At 36.3% G+C, this 26613-nt stretch overlaps 1 protein-coding gene across 1 annotated transcript in view; it reads left to right on the top strand.

Moving 5' to 3' along the window:
• Nucleotides 1-26613, top strand: part of KHDRBS3 (KH RNA binding domain containing, signal transduction associated 3) — a 76975-nt gene that overhangs the window by 24968 nt on the left and 25394 nt on the right. The window contains exons 4-7 of the mRNA XM_072328323.1: nt 7856-7972; nt 9802-9948; nt 13692-13831; nt 22278-22470. Coding sequence (XP_072184424.1) covers nt 7856-7972; nt 9802-9948; nt 13692-13831; nt 22278-22470 — 597 coding nt within the window. The remainder of the gene's footprint in view (nt 1-7855; nt 7973-9801; nt 9949-13691; nt 13832-22277; nt 22471-26613) is intronic.

The following is a 26613-nucleotide window of genomic DNA, read 5'->3' as shown; positions in this document are numbered from 1 at the left end:
GACTCCTTGAATAAATCATAATAGCCTCAACATAGGTCAGACAGTTCTAGCTCTGATCTGATCAACACATCATTGTAATGACTGCTCACATTACCTGTCCTGTCAGATGTATTCTTGCAAGATCACGGCTGGGTCCTGTGCGTACTCAGCCTTATTACCTCTGACATGCCTAAGGGTGACAGGTTAACTGCAGTAGAAAGCCATTCAACTGAAGTTCAGAGCTGCTGGTTTTAAATCTGAAGGGAATCTGGTATATATCAGGTTGAGAAGTAGTATCTCCCTTTTTCCTTTGTTAGATTATTGTTGGTATTCCTTAAAAAAATCTTGTTTTCTTGGTCTTAGTAGAAGTTCAACAGTTCTTTGTAGTTGAATAGTTGAGTATTGATGTGGATGTGTTAAGTTTGCCTGACTGTAATCTCTCATACTAGAGTTCACAGAATCACAGAATTGTAGGGGTTGGAAGGGACCTCTGGAGATCACTGAGTTCAACCTCCCTCTAAAGCAGATTCCCTGCAGCAGGTTGTATAGGAAGGTGCTCGGATGGATCTTGAATATCTCTGAAGAAGGAGCCCTCCCCCCCCTCTTCTCTGAGCAACCTGTTCCTACCTGTTTTTGTGTTTTTTCTTCTTCTATCTTTCATTAGTTAATTACCAGCAGTACAATAGCATTTAGTCTTACTCTAGAAATACCTGTATACTTGACAAAGAGAATGTTGCAGTTATTGCTGATTTTTTTTCCTGTACAGAAGATGCTTGTGATCCAATAGACAATATATGGTAACAACGTCATATACTATTCATTTTACTCCTCCATTTGGAAACATTTGTGCTGTTAAAGAATTCAACCATTATGTTTCAACATGATGATGGCATTATTTGGTGAGACAGAACTGTGTAGGAAAGCCACCGTAGGCTTGCAGGCCCCAGCAAGTCTTTTCAAAATCTGATTGTGTACAGTCTTGTTAGGAGTACTTCAGGTTGTTCTAGCTTGATGGATTCCTCTGAAAGTTTTGCATTGCTGAGATACTGGAATTACTCTGAAATATTTAGGTGAGACGTTTGTCTGTTCTGATAAGGCTGTGTGAAGTCCTATTCTGAGACATAGATGATGAACAAGGGTAAGTGGGAAGTTAGGATTTTATGCAGCCTCAATGGAAAAGGGCCAGTTTTTTGAGGTAGGATTACATTCCAGATTGTTACCTATATAAAGCAGTCCATGTGAATGCTGGATGCCTAACCTGCTGTTAGCTTAGTGTGGTTTTTCCTGGTAGGAATTGGAGTTTAGGGTGATTTAATATACTTTGCTATCTCATCAGCTGAATATCTTTGCTGATGCCAGGTCAAGTGTGAAAATGCAACCCTATAACTTCTGTTGGATGGCATGCTTGAAAAATGAATCTTTAAACTTGCACAGACATAATGGTAGTGATAAAGAGTGCTGGCAATGGAGGATCATGGTGTGGCAGTATGAGAGTGAAGGGCCTCTAAATCTTTCCTACTGCTTCTATGAAATGCCTGAACTTCTGAAAATTCTCATAACTTACATATGTACAGATGCAGCAGGAGGGTATTATCCCCCTCCCCTTCCCAGCACATGCATCTGATAAATATGCATTGTGAAATAGACTGTAATCTCAGACATCTGATTTTCTTCTGCCAGCTTAGTAAATTGAAGTGTTCTGACTTCAGAGAAATAGCTTTAATAGGTGATAAATGGAATGATAATGATTTTCCATGGAATCAATCAAAACTGCAGGAATAATCACTTCCACCTTTTGACAATCTACCATTTTGAAAAGTGCTTACAGAACTATATTTAAATACCGAGTAGATTTCGGAAGTTCATAAGAAGTGATTTGTACTATTTCCTTGACGTGATACTCTATATCCTCAAAAGTTACTTCCATAAAGTGTTCTAACTCAACATTTAAAATTGGAATGCATATTTCAAACTGACTGTCCTGTATAAGGTATTTGAAGTATCTACATAGTTTTGGAGAGATTCATACTTTACATAAGTTGCTCCAAAATTAATGCCTCCCATTTCTTTGGAAACTACGCTATATACAAAGAGCACAATAAAACTGTTTGATGGAGCAAATTCTCAGCTGCACCACTGGATGCGATTCACCGTTTCACCACTGCTGTAATGGTATCACTGCTAAGAAAATGCTGCTCGTGCAATGTGTCCTTCATTGGCTTGGACAGATGGAAGTCAGAAGACACCAAATCTAGCCTACGTGGTCTTCAACAGATACAGGATCTGGCATTATTGTGTTGCAAGGGCAAAATTATTATCTTTGTCCTGACTGGAAGTTGGAACTTTTGGCTTTGTCAGTGTCATGATGTGGTCAGAGCCGATGGCTTGTCTGGGCTTCAGGAAATCCAGAAGGATCACTACTTTTTCTTTGTTGGGGAATTCACGTCCCCACTTCATGGATTGTAATTTTGAGTCCAGCTCGTAGTGATGACATGACATCTTATCACCAGTAGTGATGCAGTCAGGAAGCCATCACCTTCAGCCTTTTATTGGTTCAGTAGATTTTGACATACATACTATTGGTCTCCTTTGTTTTCCTGAGTGAGCATTGGTGGGATCCACTAGGTGGCAAACTTCAATTTCCAGCATTGCCACCATTTTTTCCAGCGTATTGAAGCCAGTATTCAGCTCCATACCATTTCCTGGTTGTAATCTGCTGGTTTGCACTTAATAGGGAGATATTGTTCATTTCATGGTATTAAGCTATGTATGGCCATCCAGTACATGGCCAGTCTTTTACATTGCTGTTACTACTGCTGAAATGCATGCAACAGCCACCACCTCACTGTGCCTAAATCCACTGTTGAGTTCAGGGAGTGTTGATGAATGTCAGTGGGTGCCATTTTTTCCACATGGGGGAGTTCAGTTCCACACTTTTGCTTCATATGCACTTCTATGTCAAGTGCCATTTAATCATTCTCCTCTGCCATCTGTCGTATGGCAGCAAAATGCAATATTGAAATACATCAACCTCTACTGCTATTTCACAAACCTCCACCTTTGAAATTCTGGGCCAACATAAAGGAATACAAGGCACTACTTTCAGAACAGCCCTTCTAACTATGTGACTATTTAGAATATGAGAGCTGTGTGGAGGAGGGAGCAGTTTGGTACAACATAAATGATTGAAGCACTCACCTTCCTATAGAAACCATATTCTCTTGGAATGAGTTAGGAAAATCTTGAACTCTTCAAGATTTCAGGTCATTGGAAAGAAAAGTGCACTGAATCATAACTTAAATACTTTTTCTCCGAGCAAATCTATCACACATGAACCATTGCAGAAAACTAATATGCCAAGAAAACTTTGTATAGCTTTGGCAATGGATTGCTAGAGCTTTACAGCAAAGCAGTTGGTTTGATATTTGTACTTTCACTAAGTATTTTAAGCTGGATGAACCGGTCTCAGCAGACTTGTCTTGATGGGGATAAACGAGGATTACTTTTTCTATTATATCCTACTTCCTGTAATATATACACTTAAACATGCTGCAGCATTGGCATTAATTCCATTTTTCCTGATATTCATACAGAAGATTAAGTGGTTTTTGGGCTAGTGGACATCGTGGCCATGAGACACAATCTTATACCTAAGGAATTAGTGGAGGTTGTGTTGAATTTAGTTGTGTTGATGTGGGAATTCTGGGGTACCGTTTATCCACTCATTATTGAGGAGTGTTTTTTGGCATTAACTTAGCAATATCTGGTGTCTTCTTCAATCTGGTCTGCCTAAGTCTGTTACTCTCAGCCTTAATGCTTCTTGCTAAAACATCTCAACTTTTTTTTTTGCTATTATGTGGTTTCTTAAGGGTCATGTGTCTGGCATAGCCTTCCCAATCTTTCTGAAAGCAATTTAGAGATGATTGCTTTACCTTCTGGTTTATATACTGCAATCTACACTATGATCCTAATTTTTACTTAAGAGCCTGGAAGCTGTTTTAATGTATATATATCTCTTGTTTTAACATAGATTTACCCACACTACAGAATGACATTCATGGCTGACACTTGTTAGTAGTGGAAAGTAATGTGACTGTTTTAATACATTGTTAAACTGAAACTATCAAATTTGAATACAGTTTTGACTAATAGTGTGCAATTTAGATAAGATCATGCTGTACTGAGAAGACAGTGGAGAGAAGAATCTGTCAGCTTGAATTTTGCACCAGAGATAACAAGCAACTGGTCTGATCTTGCTTGTCCATACCTGCACAAATATCTTGTTTTTACTATTCATTGCCTAATTCAGTGAGTTTGCAAGCTTGAGTTCAGTACCAGATCAGATTTCTTTGTTTTTCTGTGTTCAGGACAAAAGAAATTCAGGAGTGGGAGGCAAGGGAAGTGTGAGGCAAGGGAAGCAGCTGTGAACCTTATATGTGTGAAACTTCTGTGAGAGCTAGCTTGTATTTTCCAGGCTTATTTCCTTATGTTCCACCAGCAGCTAGGCTGGATTTGGTAATTTCATAATGAAAATTTGTCTTACCATGTTTCTTTTTCTTACCTTAGGTTCCAGTCCCAGTTGTTGATTACTGGAGATAATAAAATATTCTGTATAGCGAAGGTGATTTAGTAGTTATCTTTTTGAGCATTTCAGTATCTTAGTGACACATTTTATGCAGAGCTTTTTCTGAACAGATACTTCCTATTTAATATTCATTACTTCAAGAAGTCCAGTACATATTCAGAGTAACTTTACTGAAAGATTTCATTCGATTTCAAATGGCTCAGTCCTTTCCTAGCTTTCTTATGTGGGAGTAATAAGACTATGTAATAAGTCTATTACTAAGTAATATTTCTAGTAACTTCTAGTATTATCAAGCTATATATAAAGGTACCGTACATTCCAATCAGCAGAATTTCAGTCTTGCACCACAGATTTCTCATGCCTTAAAAGTGACAAGTCTAATGTTTGGAGATTGATTGCCCAGTAAAGACTAGTTCCATGGTTCTCAGGGTACAGTTAATAACTTTCATCTTTATTAAATGTGCTGCCTAGAATGTCCAGCTGTGTGGCTACTCATAGTGACTGTACTACAGGCTTTCTCATATTTGCAGAAAGGACAACAATGTTTGATATTAGTTCTCTAAATCAAGCAAGTGCTTGGTATACTTGATACACACACACACGCTATTTGGCATTAAAAAGCAGGAGTGAACATAAGAAAACTCTTCTCAGAGTTCCAGAGCCTTCTAGTTATTTTCTTTCCTTTCCAAAAATGACATCTGAAACTAGAAATAATTTCTGTTGTTGGAAACATGTATTTGTATGTTAGAATTTTTAGTTTTCAGTGGTCAAGTAGTTCATTTCATCTACTAGTTCAGCACTGTGCACTGAATAGTTAATTCCATAATTACCTGCTCCTAAGTTGTGAACATTTTTGAGTAAAATTCAATTTGAAAACAGTAAAATAGATTAAAAGTAGCTTATATCAGACTACATCTACTCAGCATTCAGAAATATTTTTATCATAGTCAACTGTAAGCTGAAAAATCTTTTTTAACAACGTATGTAATACTTGTTTTTCTAATTTACGAGACTACTGAAAACGTGAGTAACCTGAAATGCTTGAAAAGTTGATGTAGTATTCCATTACATGAAGGTTTCCATTTGCGTTTAACTGTAAGGGCCCTGATCATTAGTAGTGATCATTTATTTAAGAAAATGACAAGGCATTTCTGACTTGAAAGTTACAGTGTTTGCATTTTCTTTTCCTTTTTCTTTAATTTTTTTTTTTTTTTTCTTAAATAAATTATTGAAACTAGTTTGAGTATTTTCATTGCAGTTACACCCTTGTAATCATAAAGTCAAAAGTCTGTGTAGGAAGGGAATTCTGTGACAGCCCTGGTACAACCTCCTGATGACCTTGTGAACACTCTCAGCATGGCAGAATTCTATTCCTTTGGGCAACCTGTTTCCAGTCTGTTTCCTTGACAGTGTATAAAAAAACCTGTGAGCAATAAAATGAGGCATCACAGAAGAGTTAAGATGTCACCTTAGTATTTTTTGAGATTTGATCTGCTAGTTTCAGAAAAGGCTAGTTCATGAAAGGCCTTATTCAATAGCTTATGTGGACCAGTCATCCATAGCCATACATTCAGTCGTATCTTGTTTCTAAGTCAGGAATTGACCTTGCATGTACTAAAGAGAGAAGAATTACGTTTTCATTTTTAATAGGCTTTTTTTATTGCTTGCATTTCTTTTTTGTCTCAGATTGAAGTAGGTGAACTGGAGCCGTAGTCTTTCTTCATTGTAGGAGAACCAGAGCTGGACTTCTTTTTCCATCAACGCTTCCATTGTAGCAACAATAGAGTTTGTTAGAGCTTCTACTGCCCCATTGTAAACTACTATTGGATTCGTCTAGCAGAGCAGGGAGATCAAATGAGCCCTCTAATGATAGGGGGCTCTAATGAGCTCTCCATTGTGGCTCTCAAATCATACAGTACTAGGGGAAGAGACAAGTGAAAAACAGTTGCATAAATGAGGCCAGAAAAATAAGTAGTCTAAAGGTATTTGTTTTATAGTGTTGTTGTTTATCACTTATGCCTAAAACTCTGTTACCATGAGTGGGTTGCCTTAGATTGTAACAGTTAGTGGATATCATGGTTTTATAAAGCTTTGCGGGGTATAGTAAATATACCTGAACAGTAATCTCCAAATTTGTGTATTATTTATAATAGAATGAATTAATGCTTTCAGTAAGTGCTGTTCCATACAAATTTCAAAATGTATCTTATTTTTACAGGCCCATTTGAAAATAAATAAATAAATAGTGTCTGTTTAAATTACTCTTAAAATCTTCTCTAACCATCCTTCAGATTTCATGTACTTTCCAAAATGCAACACGTAGATTTAGAAAAGTGACCTATTCAATTTATGTACCTTTTCTCTCAGTAGGTATCTGGAAATATATGTGCTATGCAGATCTCTCATGCCTTCTGGTTCCATTGAACCCAATTTTGTATACTTAAATGAAAGCAGACATTTTCTTTCTTATTATTTCTCTGCTCTGGGTGGGTTTTAGAATTTGTGTTTTTGACTTATCTTCCCTCTGAATCACATTCTGGGCTGAAAGAGCACCAGGTATTCACAGTAGCCTGTTTTGATGCTTTGTGCAAACGGAGATGTTGGAGTTTTAACCGAGTAATATTGTTCCTTTATATTTGTAGTGCATCACTACCTTCTCCTTAGTTTCTTTAATAGTGTTTTGCCCTGGTTATGAACTGCAGCTGGTTTTGGTAAACCTCAGTGATAACAGAGGTTAGGAAACAGTTGAAAATGCCTTAAAGAATGTTTGTTTTGTTTTGAGACAGAAAATACAAGCATATAAATTCTGGATTTAATTCCCTGTTTGTTTCTGTGTTTTAGTGTGGGGTATATTATATGAGAGGCTATATTACTTCATAAATCTTACAGGCAGCATAAGGCAATTCAGATTTTTTCATTTTCAAAACTTTTTTTGGGTGCTACTGCATCTGTGAGGGATTGCTGCCAGCTTTGTTTTTATGGTTATATACCTGATAACAACTGTTGAAAAACTGAATTGCAGTTTGAGCACATCTGGTCTCAGCCTTGAATGTGTCATTTATCTATGCTGTTTGAAAGTTCTTTGAGTTCAGATACTTCTAGGTTTCACTTGGCATCTGGCAGTCCCTAACATGCTGTTAACTGTCTTATACGTTTCTACTTAGTGACTGTCATTTATGATTAAACACTTGCTGCTTTTTTGCACCCAGAACAAAAAGTTGTTTCAGCAAATTTTGCATGTTTCTGTGCTTAGAAATTGAGTGGTCATAATATCTTTTTGTTTTCTTACAGTTTAACTTTGTGGGAAAGCTTTTGGGTCCACGTGGCAATTCTTTAAAGCGCTTGCAGGAAGAAACGCTGACGAAGATGTCTATTTTGGGAAAAGGTTCTATGAGGGATAAGACAAAGGTAAGAGTTGATTATTTCAGTAGAGTGCTTAAGATCCCTGAATTTCTTCCTAAAATTTTTGGAGAGATGAGCAAATCCTGTGACAAAAAAAAATCAGGGAGGAAATAAAAACCATCAAATGTACTAATTGGACTCAGATGGAGTCTGTTGTCTGTAAGGAGCCTGTTGTCACATTTGGTGTTGAGGCCAAAACAAGAGTTCCTGGGAAAGTAACTGGCATTAGCAGTGGCTCATTATAGATCAGTCTAATAGTGCTTATAATGTATAGTGTCCACATCACAGTGTTTTCACCTTAGAAAGACTTCTGGATAATGTCAGAGATTTTTCACGGAAAAAAAACACTTAATGTTTAATGACATTTGTTTTTATATGCAAAGAATAACTGGTGATGAAAGCAAATTAAGTACAAGAAGGAAAAAAACTAACAGCCCTGATTTAGGATGCTGTGTACAGGCTAAGCCAACATGCAATGCAGTTGTTTTAATAGAGGATATTTGGTTATTGTGACAGTATCCATTACATGAAGCCCAAGCAGACAACAGAAATCTGTAGTTTAATATATATATGTGCATTCTTACTGTTGTGATGTATCTGTTTGGGTGGTGAGACACTGAACAGGTTGTCCAGAGAGGTTATGGATGCCTCCTCCCTGGAAACATTCAAGGCCAGGCTGTGAGCAACCTGGTCTAGTGGGAGGAGTCCCTGCCTACAGCATGGGGATTGGGGTCTTAAAGGTTCCCAAAAACATAAAACCATTATGTGCTTTTCCTTCTGTATGAGAAGGAACAGCAGTCTGCACTGAAGTGGAGCTTAGAATTTAATTACTGATTAACAACTTACTTGTTAGGCTGGCAAGTTCTGAGATGTGACTAATGCGTGTATTTCCTAGAAAATCATAGAATTCTAATTGAAACTTTAAAGTGATGTTTAACAAAAAAAAAATGCCATTACATCATTCTGTATGATATAATTCTTAAAATGTGGACAGAAGCTTTGTTTGTTCCAGTGGGTAGACTACACATCTTTTTCTATCTGACAGTAATGCAGGTACCAAAACAAGCAATTTAGTCATTGCTGTCTAAGCAGTGCTCAAAGCAGTAGTGATTTGAGTTGGAAGGGACCTTTACAGGTCTAGTTCCTACCCTGTTGGAACACCTTGCACTAAACCAGATTGCTCAAATTTCATGTTCTCATGCTTGGGACCCCAGAGCTGGATAGAATATTGCATGAAGGGTCTCATGACTGCAGGAAGAAAAGGGGCAGAATCACTTCCCTCAACCTGTTGGCCACACTGCCCACTTATTCTTTCATCACACCATCTCAGTGAGAACGGAAAATAAATGAGAAGCATTTGAGGAGTGCATTAAAACTAAGAGATGGAAATAATACTGGCAAAGATCTTGCTATTGTGGAATACTGGAACAAACCTATTTCTAAAGATGTTACCTTTGAGAAAAGAAGCTTTCCGTTTTATCTTATTTATTTCTCTTTTTGTTTTCTACATAAAACTGGTGCACTTGGGGAAAACTGAAAGCTTTCTGCCTTGTATTAACATTCTTGTATATGAGAAGGAGCTGCTGAGTCCTTTTCTGGGTTACTAGGCTTCTAGGGTTGATAAGCAAATTGATAACATTCTGATATTTAGCAACAGGTTTGTTTGAAGTGTGTCAGAAAAGTATAAAATTATCGGCTTTTTAGTTGCTGATATCTAAACGTGAACAGGCAGTAAGCATAAATGCATCCAAAGAAAATCTAACACATTAAAATGTTTGAAATGATAAAGTAAAAACAAAACAAAACAAACCACACTTTTTTTCTGTTCTTTTTAGGAGGAAGAATTGAGGAAAAGCGGAGAGGCAAAATACTTCCACCTAAATGATGACCTTCATGTTTTAATTGAAGTTTTTGCTCCACCAGCAGAAGCATATGCCAGAATGGGACATGCGTTAGAAGAAATCAAGAAGTTTCTCATCCCAGTTAGTATTTATTTCTATATTTTCTTCTTAGACTTTGATCAAAGTAATAAGATGGTGCAGAATAATCAGTTCATAAGGTATTTTATCTTGATGTTCATTAAAGTTATTATTCTCGTATCTTGATAATCCCAGGAAAATAGTTTTTAATGTACAAGGCAATTCTTTTGTTTAGAAAGTGTGCTACACAGAATTCAGAGAAATCAGTTTTATTGAACGAGCATGCTTTGGTTTCTGTATTTGTTCAAAGTGTATTGATTTCACTTCTCTTTTTATGCGGTACTGATAACGTTGCTAAATTTTGTTCCTGATTAGTATAAGATCTTGGAAATGTGGGGGATTTAGGTAAGAAGACTTTTCAAAAGTGCATGTCCGGGAGTGACAGTAGTACAGGTACTTAACGTTTAGTCAGTGTAGTGAAGAACAGTTTGATGCCTGTTCTGTATGGCTACTACAGCTTGAGTGGAGCTGCAAGTTCTACTCTAGGGTGAAGCAAACGGTGCTGGTGACCTGAGAACACTACCATATGTATTTTAGAGAATTCACTTTGCATCAGTAGATCCATGAAACTGGAATTCCACAAGTGACTTCAGTTTACTGTGTGCTCCTTGGCTCTTCTGACTTGCACCTTTCTTAATGAAAAGTAGTTCATATGCTTTAGTACTGCTCTGTGACACAAACCAAAGCAAGTTTCATGTGAGCATAAGGAAGCACTTACGTGCTTTGAGAGTGGCAGAGAGCTGGTGCAGGTTGCCCAGAAAGGCTATGGAGACTACAAAAATCTTGGAGATCTCCAAAAGCTGCCTGGATGTGGGTCTGGACACCCTGCTTTGGGTGTCCATACTTGAGCAGGGATTAGGCAGATGGACCCAGAGGTACATCTAACTTAAACTATTCTGTGTTTACAATTTATGTTATGTTTCTAAATAACCAAGCACCACATCAAAAATATGTATTAGAGTACCAAGTAGATTTTCTTTACATATATTTACCTCTTTTCATATACTTCTATTCAGACAAACAAGCTGATGATGTAAGGGAAAACCAGCAGGATATTTGTAGGAATGCTGAGTCGTTTTAATGTAGCAGGTTACTATATTGACATGATTCAAATTTGTGTGGAGGCTTAAGTGTCTTCTCAGTAAAATGTAAGGAGATTGTCTGCTTTTGGGGGCAAACAGCTGTTTTTAGATGAAAATGCCCATGATTTGATAAGAAATGCCTTTAGAATTCAGAGTGTATGTCTGATTCCTGTACAAATCTTATTTCTTCATTCAGCTTAATTTACCTTATGTCATAATAAATATACTTAGCAAATTATAGTCCCTTATTACCATTAAACCAGCAAAATTAGACTGATAATGAGCAATTCTTTTTATTGATTAGACATTTCTACTCACATTTTGATCATTGCCTTGACTGTACTGAGCAGAACTGCATGATCTCTTGTGAAATATGAGATCGTGTCTTAATTTCCCTTTGGCTTTTCAAATGTAATCTTATCACAGTTGTTCTAAAAGGTGTAATCTCTTGATCCCAACTGCTTGCAGCATTATCCCCATAAAGTAATAAGGACTGGCTTTGTCCCTTCTAGAAGTAATAAATATTGGGCTAACTGCTGCCAAGTGCTATTTGATTTTATTTCCTGTATGATCTGCTGTGGCTTCTAGGCGAACTATCAGTTTTCTTCCAGAAAGAAGACCTGATTTCAATATATGACCTCAGTTTTTGTTCTGAACAGTGCCAGCTGACTATGCATTCCAATATTAGATACTGATCCTGATTTATGGAAGTTTTTCAGTTTCCAGATAAGGTCTGAATATGCAATCACAGATGGTGGTAAATCGTAAAATACAAAATATCCTTTCAGCTGAATATGATAAAATACTACAGGTCACTTAACTTTTTCTAGATCATGGGCAAGCACCTTTACATTAAAGGTGAGCCTTCAACACCTGCAGCAGTCTAACTTTTTCAGAATGACTGAAAGGAAGACATAAAAGCTTCTGATGTTTTGGTCTTTTTTTGGCTGTGCTCATCAAGTTGCCTTGACTCTTATCTGTCTTTTGCTATATTCTCTTCCTTTCCTTTAAATTACTCAGTCGCTTTGTTCTTGTCAGACTTTATAGTCAATAGCATTTTCGATTGCTAGACTTGTAGGTGTTGTGCTTGATTCTAATCTACCCAGAATTCATTCTGGATTTCTGTTCAGTAGTTATCAGAGCAATGCTTTTTGCCTTTTCCTTGTGGTAGTGTGACTTCGTTGGATTTCAGGCTTTGGTTTTACAATGGAATCTATATTTCAAACACTTCTTATATGCAGTTCTTGAAACAGTTCAGTTGATTCAGTCTTCCAGTTATTCCTCATCTTCTGCCAGCTGGTTTCTCATGCTATTTAGAGAATGATCTCAAAGGGGCAGTTGTGATTTAAATTTCAGATCCTATTATAAAACAGTAGCTAGACAAAATGCTTGTATAGTGCCCCAGATTTCTCAGTTTAGTGGTTCATAAATGGCGTGTAGAGGAAAACCTGTATTTTCTTAGCAGAAGTTTAAGTGAAGGAGAATGTTCCAAGGATAATTGAGATCTTCGAATTTACAGAAGTATTAATCTTCCTGTGCGGCATTGTTTCAGGAGTTCTCCAATGAAAGGCTGTCTTATCACCATTTGGTATCTGCATAGTACCTAATTGTAACAAAAATCAGATTTCTGGGGAGAGATGAAGCTCTTTTGATTTCATAACGGAATTGGAAAAGCAGTAGTATTTGGATAAACCTTCCTTCTTTGAAATGGAAAGATTTGCAGAAGATAAGAGCGATTTTTATCAGAAGTATCACTTCATTCTTAAAGTAACTATAAATATTTTTATACTTACTGTATATGTATAGATGCTGAATAAAATGAATCTTTGGTTTCACTTCAGCATGTTAATTCTTTGGCTCCACTTAAGGTGGAGGGAAATGACAGTAAAATATGTTCAGTTCTGAAGAGTTCATTGTGCTATCCCTTTTATTCCTGTGATATGCCAGTTTTAGAGGTTGGCACAAAGTCCCTTGAAAAGACTCTTATGGGTTTGAGAAATACTATATTAATTCCATGTAAATGACCTCAGTTTTTTTTTCTGTAGAAGGAAGATTTGTACTGAATAAGAAACAAATAATTTGTCTTCAGTTTATCCACCCTTTCTTATTGTAGAACTGAAGGTTTTTGAGGTCTTTTTTTGAGAGAACAGTGAACATTTGATTGAGTTTCATTTTTTATTCTCTCCTTAACTCCTGATTTTAAGAGCATAGGTGGTTAATCTATTCCTTGTTCATGGGGGGCTCTTCATAACAGTGCATTTCTTCTGTACCACACTACAACACTAGGCAGTAGACGTTTCCTGCTTTTTATGGGCTATCCATCTTAAATAACTACAGGCTAGATCTCAGCTCAGAGTACAAGACCTTGATTTTTCTATTTTATTTTCACCTGTCGTCTACAGCATTTTAACATTCACATTTTAAGTGATAAACCTACCTGGAGGTAATGTGCAGTAGGGAAGAAAAACATGACCTGAGCACAAATTGCAGTTAATGCATAAACTTCTTCTAGAAATATGCTTATAGCACTCTTCTGGGTATGAAACTTTTCAGTGGGAAGTTCATTTAAGAGGAAGCCCTTTAAGGAGCTTTGTTTTGCTGCTTATAACTTGGTATGGTGGTTGAAAAGTTTTATTTCTCCCCCTTTACCCTCCCTCGTTTCAGGACTACAATGATGAAATCAGACAGGCACAGCTTCAAGAGTTAACGTATTTGAATGGTGGTTCAGAAAATGCAGAGGTTCCAGTAGTTCGTGGAAAGCCATCTATTCGATCAAGGGGAGTACCGGTTCCTGCTTTGACCAGGTAGATGTCTCAGCTGCAATGGAATTTCATTTGTATGTGTGTATTTTGGGCTTATCCCTTCAAACATTTAAAAGACAAAACAAAACAATCTATATAATGTACATTAGCACCCAAAAAATAGGAAGAAAGAAATAACTTTGACTCTTCAAAGATCATCTAATCAATTTAGGCTGAATTAACAATGGTGCTGAAATTTATCTTATGAAACTTGAATGATACATTTGAAGAAACACTATACGTCACAGGAGATGTTCGGTCTTACTGTGGTTGTTCACTTAACCATTAACTTCCAGTTGCTCCTTTGGCACGTGTAGGATCGATGGCTTGGCCCTGTGGAGCTCACAGCTTTTTGAAAGGTGTCCTTGACTTACAGATTACAGAGGGACTTTTCTAATCTATGGAATTTATGCATTCCTATTCTTTATTGTATCACAGTCAATTTTCAAGATTGTGATTAAGTTGTCTTACGGATATGTTGTAGAGGTAGAACTTGTATTTTGGCATCTCTCGTTGGAGCATTTTACATAAAAAGGAGCTTCTGCTTGATCCAAGAATAGGCAAGTTTACTGCTTCTTTTGGTTGTTTTGTTTTGTTTTTTGACACGGGAGATGTTTTGTTTTTGCTCTGGAAACCCCCTGCCTTTGTTGAACTATTGGGATGACAGCTTTAAGTCCTGAGTCCTAAAGTGTGAAAACAAAACTAAATAAACTCCATAACCATTTCTTTTACAGTAGATTGTGACTGCTGCAGCTAAGTGCAATGGTTTACCCTGATGTTCTGCTTTCTTTATCATGTCACTATGAATCTTCCTTACAGCAAGCTTGAAACTGACATTGTAGCTTCTAGAATGGTTTTCAGGTAGTGTTTTGAAGTGTTCTGTTTTAGCTTAAGCATGTTAGAAGAAGTACTGAAAAATTATAATCTGTTTATAGTTCTGTGTGTCCCAACAATGATTGCTAACACAATACAGAATGGACCTTAATTTAGGGAATTTGGAATATAACTGCCTTCTCCATAGCAGCACAGATTTGCTGATTTGTTCTTAGTTGAGTTATGTTAAATAAACATGTCTATTCTCCTTCTTTTTATTTTAATTTTTCTCAAAGTAGTGGTAATTATACCTTGAGGTTCCCATCTTTAGCACTGTAATCAGCTGTAAAAAAATATTGAAATCAGATCTTAACTGATTTTGATGATTTTTGTGTGCTGATTTACTTCATTTAAGTACCTTGTTTTCAACTTTTCTATATATCTCTATCAGAACTTTTTTTACAGATACTGAGGTCTTTGTGCAGACATTTACGGTTCTCTTGCATGTTTTCTCATTCCTAATGTATCCTTAACCTAGATTTACTCCAAAGAGAAGAATTGAGCCAGTGGGGACCTGAATTACCTTTTCAAGCCATAGAGATACCGAATATAAGTAGTTTGTTCTGATCTTCCATCTTTCTCACTGAAGTTCCTCATAACTAATTTCCTCTATGAAGTACCTACTACAAGCATACTTATCTGAGAATTTCAGTATAATAAAAAGTTATCACTATTTCCCTCTTCATTAAATTATTTTTTCAAACCACCTTTTTTATGCAAGGCATATATACTGCTATCTATCTCTCAGTTGTTTGCAATTCATTGAATTGGCATGCTCTTGAAGTATCTTCAGGGTAAATGTAAATTTAATTACTGTAAGATTTGGAGATGGCAGCTAAAAATTATACTTGTCTTCTCCATTTTTCATGTGATCCAAACAAGACTGAAAGATGGTCGTGGGGTTTTTTTTGTCCTTTTTTTAAAAGACTTTCTTAAACTTTGCTTCTTCTTTTTCCCCTCAGAAACTGAAGCTTTGCTTTAGCAGAAAAGATTACTTGAGTATGACTTATAATGGTAGCAATAGTACTATAGCCACTGAGTTCAAGCTCTCAGACTCAGTTGTAACACTGTCATTCCTTTTGGCACAAATTGACTTCAGTGAGTAATATTTTCATTGAAATAAGACTTTGTTAAAGGCTTTTCCTTCCCATGATGAGGCATTTTGAGTAATAAGCATGTGTGAGACCTATATGAGAAGCTGAGGCAAAGCTTTCAGGATAAGAAAATTTACTTGCATATCTTCAAAGTAGTAGGCAGCCTGAGAAGACTTCTAAAATGAAGTCTAAAAAAAAATCAGTTCTAACCTCTCTTTATAATCTGCAGAATATTTTTATAATATCAGTCTTAATTCCTACAACATCCTAATGAGGATGTGATAACTGTGTTGAAGTTCCCAGTTTATTAAACCTTTCTATAATACATTATTCATGAATAGTTTCACTTGAATACTAATTTTTGCCTTTTTACTCCTTATCAGACATAAACTGGAGATAACGTATCTTATCAAGTGCCTTCTTTTATGACAACTTGTTACATGTATGTTTAGCTCCATACGAAAATTTCTCTTTGTAGAAATTAATGTCTTGTCCTTTCATATAAAATTCTAGCTTGTGCACAGGTATTCCTGTATGTGGTAAGTCATTTCTTAATGATTTTTATTTCGCTGTTTCCAGATAGTTGCAGGTTTTCTTGCCTTGATATATATATATTTTTTTTTGACTACAAAGCCTATGCTGCTGCATGGAATTGTTGTGATCCAGGTCAGAACCTGACACCCTTCTTGAAGGTCATGCAATTGGACTCAGCCAATCAACCTAATCTAATTCAGATGCCTCTGCAAAGCTTCTCTACCCTCAGCCATATAAATGGTATAATGATGAAAAGGCAGAGGAATCCTAGCTCTCTGTGCTGGGGACCTGGGTATTGAAGTGTTCAATAATTTGGTGCTCACACTTAAAAATAATATAATGGAACTCTTACTTTTCAGATGTCTACTATAAAACCTAGACAAAATTACCTCTTTGAGGAGCATTGACTAGGTGTCTGTGCTCAAATAAAAGAATGCTTCAATGCCTTTTGACAAAATAATGCTATGCTGATTGACTTACATTTAAAATAATGCAGATGCATGGAATTATGGATGTTAAAATTAAGGAATTTCAGGCATTTAGTCTCTGAGTAATAACGTTTTAGGAAGCTAGTCCTAAATTTCACAAGCGTTTTCATATTGGATCCATTCTTATATATACTTCCCACTGTTGATCAGATACTGACAAGGAGCTTTATATAGCAAGTACTAATTAAATTTGTTTTTACTAAAAGTACAAAAAGGTACAAACTTGAGCTGTGATTTTGTAATCAGAGATACTAACTCATATAGCCATTGAATGAAAGGAGAAGCTTGTAATAGCATCCGTTATGTAATTAGATGAAAATATGTTGATAAGTGAAGAGACAGCAGGGTTATTGCCAAGGGAAACTGGTAGGACATGCTAGATAGAAGCTGATTGTAATGGTCAACAATGATAATTACTTCTTGTAAATAAGTCATAGAAATTATTTAAGGCTACTATAAAGTAGTTGTGATTATAAAAATTATTGCATATGATGACAAAAGTGTTTGAATAGTTGTGTTAATGTATCTAAGTTGTATGAGCTGGTACAGTACTACTTCATTGGCAGTCAAAAAATATACTACTACCTGTAAATTACTGCTAAATGTTCACATCTCTAAGTCTAATAATAATATAACCTGGTTTTGAATGGTACCAGTAAAGTGCTTTTCCTTTGTCACACTCTTGAGTCAAAAAGCAAAAGATAATAAATTACAAGATTCAGTGCTCTAGTTATTTTTATCTGAACACAGTCAGGTGCACTTCGGGATTTTCATGTAGTAAAGTTATATAATTACTATACTATTTGTACAGATAGCGCTGTAGCAAAGTGAAATGATTTTCTGAAGGGACTGTTGTTTCATTCTTCATTCCTAACAGCAGATTAAGAAAATTGCTTCATACGCATTGTTTTCTTCTTGTAGATTTTTTCTCATGCTAAATTGCAAGTATGAATAATTTTTAGAAGGATATTATGAGGTGTTATTCAGATTCCAACCAAATATATTTCATGACATAATGAGCGAATTGTGTTACTTTCACGCATTATTCTGGAGTACAGATTAGTGTACCAAATATATATAATATATATATATATGTATATATATATTTTTTCTTATATATATACATATATGTATGTATTATGTATTATGTATATATTTGTGATGTTTTGTTTAGTTTAGGCCGTGGGAATAGGACTAAAAGACTTTGTTCCCTGAAAAATCTACAGCTTAATTTACCAAGCTCTAGGAATAAGATCAGTTCTTACTTTAAACACCTGAATTTACATCCTCATTAAATACACAGTTTTTTGTCACTTGTTTCGCCACTGTCAGACTTATAGTCTGGAAAATCTAAACAAAGCTGGTAATAAAAGTGGAACAATAACGTGCTTGGCTGTAGTGATGTTTTAGGGCAGAGTATTTCTTTGATAACAGGACTCAGTGGCCTCAAGTGCATAGACCATCACTTTTTCTTCAGAATATGTCTGGAGGTCATGTTCACAGCACCTGCTACAAGCTAGTTTTGGCGTGTGCTTAAGTGCTATTATTATCTGTTGCAGACTGTTCAGTACATAATACTGATACTAGCATTAGGGTTTAGTGTTAGGGTATATATAATACAGTTTATGTATGTGTGTATATATATGTACTTAAGGAGTAGAATTTTCTTTATCCAGAGAAATGCGGGGGATTCTGGTTACCATACTAATACTCAGGAGTAGAGTTTTGCTCATAAATGTGGCAAAATAGGCAAACTTTTGTCTCTTGTAGTGCTTATGTACTGCAAGTATGCAGTATCATAAATAGGAGTAATCAAGACAATGACCACTTCAGAGGCTTCCGCTGAAATTAAGGGAATTTTTTTCACTGTGTGTGACTGAGCACCAGCACAGGTTGCTCAGAGATTGTGGGTTCTCCTCCTTGAAGATCTTTGGAAGCTGCCTAGAGTTGATCCTATGCACTGTGCTCTGTGTTCCTGCTTGAGCAGGGGGTGGACCAGATGGACCCAGAGGTTCCTGCCAACCTCAGCCACTCTGTGATTCAGTGAACATACACTGTAGGAGCAGTTACAACAACTCAAACCTTAAGGCAATCTGATTTAATATACAATCCCTCTTAATTCCTATCCCCTCGTTCTTACCTTGAGAATGCTTGGTAAATATTTCTTTATATAACTTCTGATCCGTTGTTGGTTTCTGTTGGATTCTGTCGCATTATGTTGTCCTCAGTTCCCAATTGTAGTCTAAAGTGCCTTAATCTACTTAATTTTTTCCTATATTTAGATTGTTCTGTACTGTCCCTTGCAAATGAGAAAACACAATGGCAAATAAGCGTAGTAGTGTTTTATTTATTCACTATTAATTTTTTCTAGAAGGTAGCTTATTTTTTCACTGGATCATTGACCCACTGGGTCTGTGTTAAATACAAATGCTCTGTTGGTAGGAATAACTCCAAACCTGTTACTTCGTGTGATGTTAGGAGATGTACAGCTGTGCCTGTATGTCTAATACACACACATATGCTAACAGCACCTGCTTAGTTTACTGCTTTGAATTTTGGTTGCTATTTTCTTTCCTTGACATTCAGTTCGGCATTCAGCTCCAGATCAAGGAGCTAAGGCTCTGAACTCATATTACTGTTTGTACAAAGATAGTACAATACTATACTTGCTTTATATGTTCTGTAGCTTTTTTTCTAAGACAGTTGGCTGCAGCATCCAATGCATTCCCAATAAGAGAAGTCTTCTGTTTTAGGACCTTGTCCATTCTTTCTTGATTGTGTTGCAAAAAACTTAATGGATGTTACAGATATTCTTTACTGATGATTTCAGACTCTTGGCAGCTTTTCTGATTCCAGAGTGTTCAAATGACTTGTAGTTGTTTTAGGCTTTTCAAAAATGCCTTAACCTGACATGGTTTTGAGTATTTTAGATTTATTTTAATGGTCTCTGTCTCTCAATTTCAGCTTTTCAAGTGACACCTGTTTAAATACCTCTCCTTCTGCTCCACTGGCCTTCTTTTTTTGACTACAGTTGTGTATTTGGTATGACTTAGCATGGGATGTTCTGGAATTTTTCCCATGCTGCGTGTACACATTTTGCTCTTATATATTTTTCATATTTTCAAATACAATTTATCTACCTTCCCACTTTCAAATTAAGCAATAATAGAACTTGTGTTCTTTTCTGTAAAGACGTGCAAGGATTGGTGTTCAAGAGTTTCCTCTGTATTATATATCAGTTTCTGTTATTGCTCCTGTCAGTCAAACTTCAGTTCCTGATACCTTCTTTAGTTTCCTAAAGTTAGCTTTTTACATCATACCCTGATAGGCTCACTCTGCACGGTTGTAATTGAACTCTCCAGTTATTGGGTTTCCCATATCTGCACCTTTTTATAGTCTTTCCCAGCCTGTTGCAGTTAACATCTGAGTGGCATAGCCCAGTACTGTACTTCATAGCTTGTTCGTACATGTTTCAAGAACTCAGAAAACCTTTATATAAGTGGTATTCTAATATAAGTATGATTTCCCACCATCACTACATCAGTCCTGTTAACTTTGCAAAAGATGCCTTTTAATCGTGTATCTGGTGTTATAATACCTCTCCAAGAATAAACTGATGCAGGCTCTAAAAATTGTACTTTTTTCTTCCTTCAGATGTTTTTCAGCATATCCAATTTCTTCCTTCTTTCACTTATACCCAACGTGAAGTGCAGAATATTGTCTTGTGATTCTTGAGTTTTTTGACTGGTTTTTTTTTTTTTTTTTTTTTTTTTTTTTTTTTTTTTTTTTATAACTTGGTATTGACAATACCAATAGACGGCTATGCCAATAGACTCACTTCCCTTTCCTTTGACTTCGCTTGGAAAGTGTCATATTTGCTATTTTTTTATATTACTTCAGCAGGCTGTGTCTGGGAACATCACTGCTCACCCCTGCTCCCACTTCAGTGAAGTCAAATAAGCAGCTGGTACCTTGTCCTGAGGAGGCATTCTACAGATTAGCCAAAATCAAGTAATAAGCACAGCTTTAAATCATTTACTCTCTGTGTTTTGATCAGTAATTAGAAGCAATTAGATGCTGATCTTGGCAGATGTTTACATTTCTGCATTCTTTTACCATTTATGTAGTTTTTAAAATAAGAATTCTCTGCTAAAATAGTAATTCTTTTTTTTTTTTTTTTTTAATAAGTTAATTAAAAAAAAGTTATAGTATAACTTGGGTTGGAAGGGACCTTAACTAGGTATCATTAGAAGATCTTTATGTAATTTAATTTAAATGGAATAGGAAATCTCAAAAGTAGACCTAGATCTTACTCTACAGTATTGGTGAAGTTGCAAATAACTACTGAAATCAGGACAGAATATTTTCATCCAATTACTACTCTGGAAATTTGATAATGGTTTGATGTGTAGAGAAGGTAGTAAAGATTTTTTGTTCATTTTCTTCTATGTAACTGTTATATTAGACAATGATGGTGTTTTAAGTCTAATATGCCTACAGAGCAGTCATTTAAACTCAATTATAGTAAATGGAGGAAAATGGACTCCTTTAAATAGGAGATGTCTATTTGCAGTAGTTTAGACATCCTGTTGAAAAGAGGATAATTGATGCAAACTTGACAAGTTGTGCTTCTAGGGATCTGCCTTTACTATAGGAAGGCAGGAGGGAACTCCGCCTGTAAGTGGGTCAAATAATTCTGCAAACTGACCCTGTTTATGTTTCTGACTTTTTATTTCAGTATGGAAATGTAGGAGTAATTCAAATATAGAATTGTTGAAATCAATGGGCTGCAAGATAACCTCTATTAATTCTTCAGAATTTTTTAAATACATACATATATATATATATATATATACTACTGTTTTTTCTTGTCCTTGAATACATACACAGGTTGTGTCCAATTGAACACTTTATGCATTTATTACAAGTCTTAAAGTTTCCTGCAACAGCTGGAATTCACTTCTTTAGAACCAGGAGAAAAATCATTTATTCTGACTCATCCAAGCTCTTGCATGCAGTGTGATCTTTGGATTGCATTTCGGAGCTTGCTCAGGATGAGAAGTGAGATGGGACTGATTCCTCTGTGCGGGATCTGATTATGAAATAGCTTGACAGGTTCAAATTAACTTGATATTCTGTGTTTGTGATTTCACATGCTGTAAATCAAATTTTAGTGAAGATGGTCGATTAAGTGTTTCTTCGTATGTGATCAGCAAAGAGAATGGCTCAAACCACTGAGAAGTTCATCACTGAATCATACGGCTAGTTTTTAATCTTCCAGCATTTACTGTATAATGCATTTAATTGAATTAAAGCATACAGAAATATATCAAACTGAAATGGCTCTTTCATAGTTTTTGTCTGTCTGTAGCAAAGCCCAGCTGTCATGCTGTTGTGGGAGGGAGCTACTGAGAGAGCTACCAAGGAGGATATTTATGTAAGTAATCCGTGTATTCACAGGGGCCGTGGAGGAGTCCCTCCACCACCTGCAGGAGTACCGAGAGGGGCACCAGCACCCAGAGGAGTGCCTCCCAGTAGAGGACCAGTCAGTCGTAGCCGTGGACTTCTAGCGCCCAGAGCAAGAGGAGTACCTCCACCCGCAGGCTACCGGCCTCTGCCACCACCTCCGGCGCAGGAGACATACGGTGAATATGTAAGTTGAGCTGTTCTCAGAGCTATTAATGTGAGCTGTTTGGATTTTTGAAGGAATGGGCCCAACTACTGCTTTAGAACCCAATAGAACCTCTTCATTAGTACCTAATGAAGCCTTACATCCAGAATCTATGGAGAATGTGATAATCTTATTGCCCTCTCAGGCTTGAGCAGTTTCATATTGCTCAGACTTCGGGTTTTATGTGTGATCATAAATACATTTACAGTGCATTCAGAAAAATATTTACATAGTTCTTCAATGTATTAGGTTTCTGCTTTGAAAAAATTTGAAGACCCATGTGGTTGGTAGATGTTTAATTCTGAACTTAGAGTAATTTCTATTCTTTAGCCCAGAGCTGTGTTTACAGCCATAGTGCTTGCTCAGTGATTAGGTAATTAAAATGGTTTTATGAATGCTTCAGAATTGATCCAGAGAACTTTACCATAATCATCCAGTGCACCTCTGTCATCTTTACATATTTGTCTTGATTTCACTGCACTAAAAATTAAACATAGCAGAATGCTTTGTATATGGTTGAAAATTACAGTTATGAACTGTAAGGGTAAATTTAATTTGTACTGAACTTACAGAATAGTGGGATAAAGAAAAAAAGATTATTAAATTAAAACTATAGTAATAAAAATGTCTTAACAGAAAATATTTTTAAGGACAATAGCTTTGATGTTATATATATCTTTAAACTCCATGTGCCCTTTTTACAGCATATTCTGTTGTCCAGACTTTATATCTCTTCATTCAAACTTGCAAAAACAGAGCTTGGGAGTTCCAGAAAATGTTTCTTTCTATTCAGGTGTCTTCTCCTACTTTATGAAAACCTTTCTTCTACCTACCTTCTGTCTTACCACAAAAGTTTCAAATCAAATCTCAACTGCTGTCTGTTAACCAGAAACATGAAGTTCTATGTACTGTTGCTTTGTGAAGGTACAAGTTTAATATTGCTAACAGGAACGTTTTTTACATACCTGAACAATAAAGCATAAACTAGTGTAGTTTATTAGTATTATGAGACCTTGTTCTTAAACAACCTATCCAAATGTCCCTTGGCTATATCTGAGTAGGTAGGTGGTTATATCGTAAGAATTGAAAATCAGTTAGTCCTGATAGTCCTTTAATATCAATTCTGCCTATTTCTAGACCATGCGTTGTAGATTGGGTGGCAGTTTGGTAGAAAGTAAACCTGATTAATTTCTTACTTTTAAATGCCTGTTTGTAGCGATTGTACGGCATGGAAGTAACAGCCTTCTGAATTGCTCTCCTGATGTATGTTTCTTTTGAGAGAATGTTAAGAAATACATATAAAAACAGTGCTGTGTTATACAGCTGCTAAAAAGCAACAACATTCTCTAAAACTAGTTCACTTATCTTCCATGTATCTGAGCAATGGTAAATACATTATGCTGTAACTGATGAAGCAGTGCAAGCAGATTCATTTAAAAATTATCAGAATTTATGCCACCTTTGTTAGAATAGAGCTTTGCTAGAAAAGTCTGATGAAAACATGAACCATGGGATTATTGTATGTGTGTCAAGGCATGATACTTCATCCACCTGTCCAATTTTAGCATATAATCAAAGGGCCATAACTGTATATTTTAGTCAATAAGGTAACATGATAAGAGTCCTATTTCAGTCTTTGCTTACTAATTTCTGGTAAGTATTAAGTGCTCTTTTGCAATCTGGAATATCCAAGCTGGGTAAGGTGTCACAGTTTGCTGAAAGGACAATAGATTGTGAGTATCATTAAGAAGCTATTTAAGCAGCATCTGTGGCAGAGTTTCCGAATCCCAGAGACCCAGATATCCACACAAGTTACAGAGCAACCTTTGAAACATTTCCATTGTGGGCTGGAACGTCCACAAAGATCTGTGAAAATTTTCATTTCCACAGACAAACATATCCGTACTCTGTACTCTTTACAACAGCGTGAAACTCTTTGGAAGGAAGCAAGCTGTATACTGGATGAAGCCTTCAAACACTTTGTTCTGTAATTCTATAATCTAAGATGATGCAGAGCTTTCAGTACATAAAATCTTTGCCCTTTTCTCTAACATACTGTTGTGTACACGATGTGACAGAAAATGAGGCCATCATTGAGTCACATAAACAGTTTCTTCTTTGTCACTCCCTTTAGTGACTTATTTCATAGTCCTTAACACATCAGACCAATGAATCTATAGCATTTAACAGTGATTTACTCAGTTCTTCCTCCTGTCTATCCTAATTTCTCTCCTCTCTTCTATTACTTAAGAAACTATCTGTAAAAATAAATCCAAACTGAAAATACCTACACTAGTCTGAAAAATCTGAAGGGTGAATTTTGAGGCAGTATTTCACACTACTGAAATGATTCTTTGTTTACTAGGAGAGTGGTGAGGTCCTGGAACAGGCTGCCCAGGGAGGTTGTGGATGCCCCATCCCTGGAGGTGTTCAAGGCCAGGCTGGATGGGGCCCTGGGCAACCTGATCTAGTAAACATGGAAGTCTGGTGGCCCTGCCCAACAGGGGGGTTGGAGCTTCATGATCTTTGAGGTCCCTTCCAACCAGGGTCATTCTGTGATTCTGTGATGTCAGGAGCAAAGACTCTTTGATTTTGTCAGAGATGGTAGCTAATATGGGCTCAAAATCAGCAGGAATAGATGATCTGTCCCATGTTTAGAGCAAGGACTTAACTCTGTAGAGGGTTCTACACAGAGGTAGACTGCCTTCGTTGCTCAGTCGGCTTTCTCAGAGTCCTGCAACACTTTCGTATGCTGGATGTGGCCTTCTCTGCTGATGTCACAGAAGTACTGGAATAGCAGCAATATCTGCACACTTTTTTCCAATTCAGTATAGTTTTTCTATTTTTTGCCAGTCTCACTTCTGTATGGTATTCGACTCCAGCACACATTTCTCTTCGACTTCACCATATTGCTAGTACCGTGATGAAGTTTTTGAAGCTACTAAACCACAGCTCCTTATCGTCTTGTGTTAACATTGTCTTTTTAATAGCTGTAGCATCAGTTTGTGCGATAGGAAAAAATTCAGGACTCTGCAGCTAGCCAGCTTTATAATGGCTGTCCTAATCTCTCTGCTCTGGTGTGATAAACTTTCTCAGAAGGCTAATACACCTCCCGTTTCTAAATCCTCATATGTTTGGGTCAGGAGGAAGCCTGGTATGAGGTAGAATGATGTCCAGGATTATTTTTATAATAGTTGGATAAGGGAAAACATCCTAGATGGTTGCTGGCTTTATAGAAGCACTTACAGATAGTCTCAGGGATGCTGTTCTCTTCATCAAGAGTTGCTGTATTTACAGAACCAAACATGCAATAGGTAAGTCAAAATATTTTTCGTGTATTTTTAAGTTGCCTATTTATTCCATGAAGATAAGGAATAGAAATTGTTTTTTTACTACCTGGAGATTTTAATCTTTTCCATAATTTTCAATAAGCAGGAAATAAGTAACAGAATCCCACCAGCTTTAAACCGTTGAGGCTTTTTTCCAAATTAGTAACACAGCAATGTGGCTGAAGCTGCTCAAGATTAGATTTTTATTTGCTCCTATTCTGTTTGCACAAAAATGTTTTGCAGATATTCCCTTTCCATTCTGTACTGCTTGAATATATTTGTTATGATGCCACGTCAACTTCTTTTTTTAAATGTGTTAAATTTAACGTGAGATTTACTTGACCTGATAATCAGTTCTTAGGCATTAAATATTGAACTTTAAACATGGACTTGAAGCACATTGTTTATTGAACCAAAAAAATAACTTGGCAGTCTAGTAAATTATGGACAAGACTTTCTTAAGCACTACCTCAGAAATCAGTTAGTTCTGAATGTTCCGTCTTGTGTGTGGGAGTGACTGCAGAGCTTTAGTCCTGTTTCTGACAGCTTAGTGATGCTTTCTTCTTATGTTCAGACAAGGGTTACCTTAGTGGAAGATTTTCCTAATGCCACATGCACAATGTTACTGTTTGAAGTAGAATGCATTCTCATTGAAATAATTCAGTTTCTTATTACAGAATAAGATGAAACGCCAATTACAGGGGGGTTATTTATTTATTTATTTTAATTTGAAGATGCAGCCTTCTTCAAAGAAATATAGAACACTTCAGTGTGAAATAGGTGCCCATAACGAATT

This window comes from Excalfactoria chinensis, chromosome 2, assembly GCF_039878825.1.
Source record: "Excalfactoria chinensis isolate bCotChi1 chromosome 2, bCotChi1.hap2, whole genome shotgun sequence".
Classification (NCBI taxonomy): domain Eukaryota; kingdom Metazoa; phylum Chordata; class Aves; order Galliformes; family Phasianidae; genus Excalfactoria; species Excalfactoria chinensis.
Note: the sequence above shows the minus strand (reverse complement) of the source record. Positions and strands in the feature narration are given on the sequence as shown.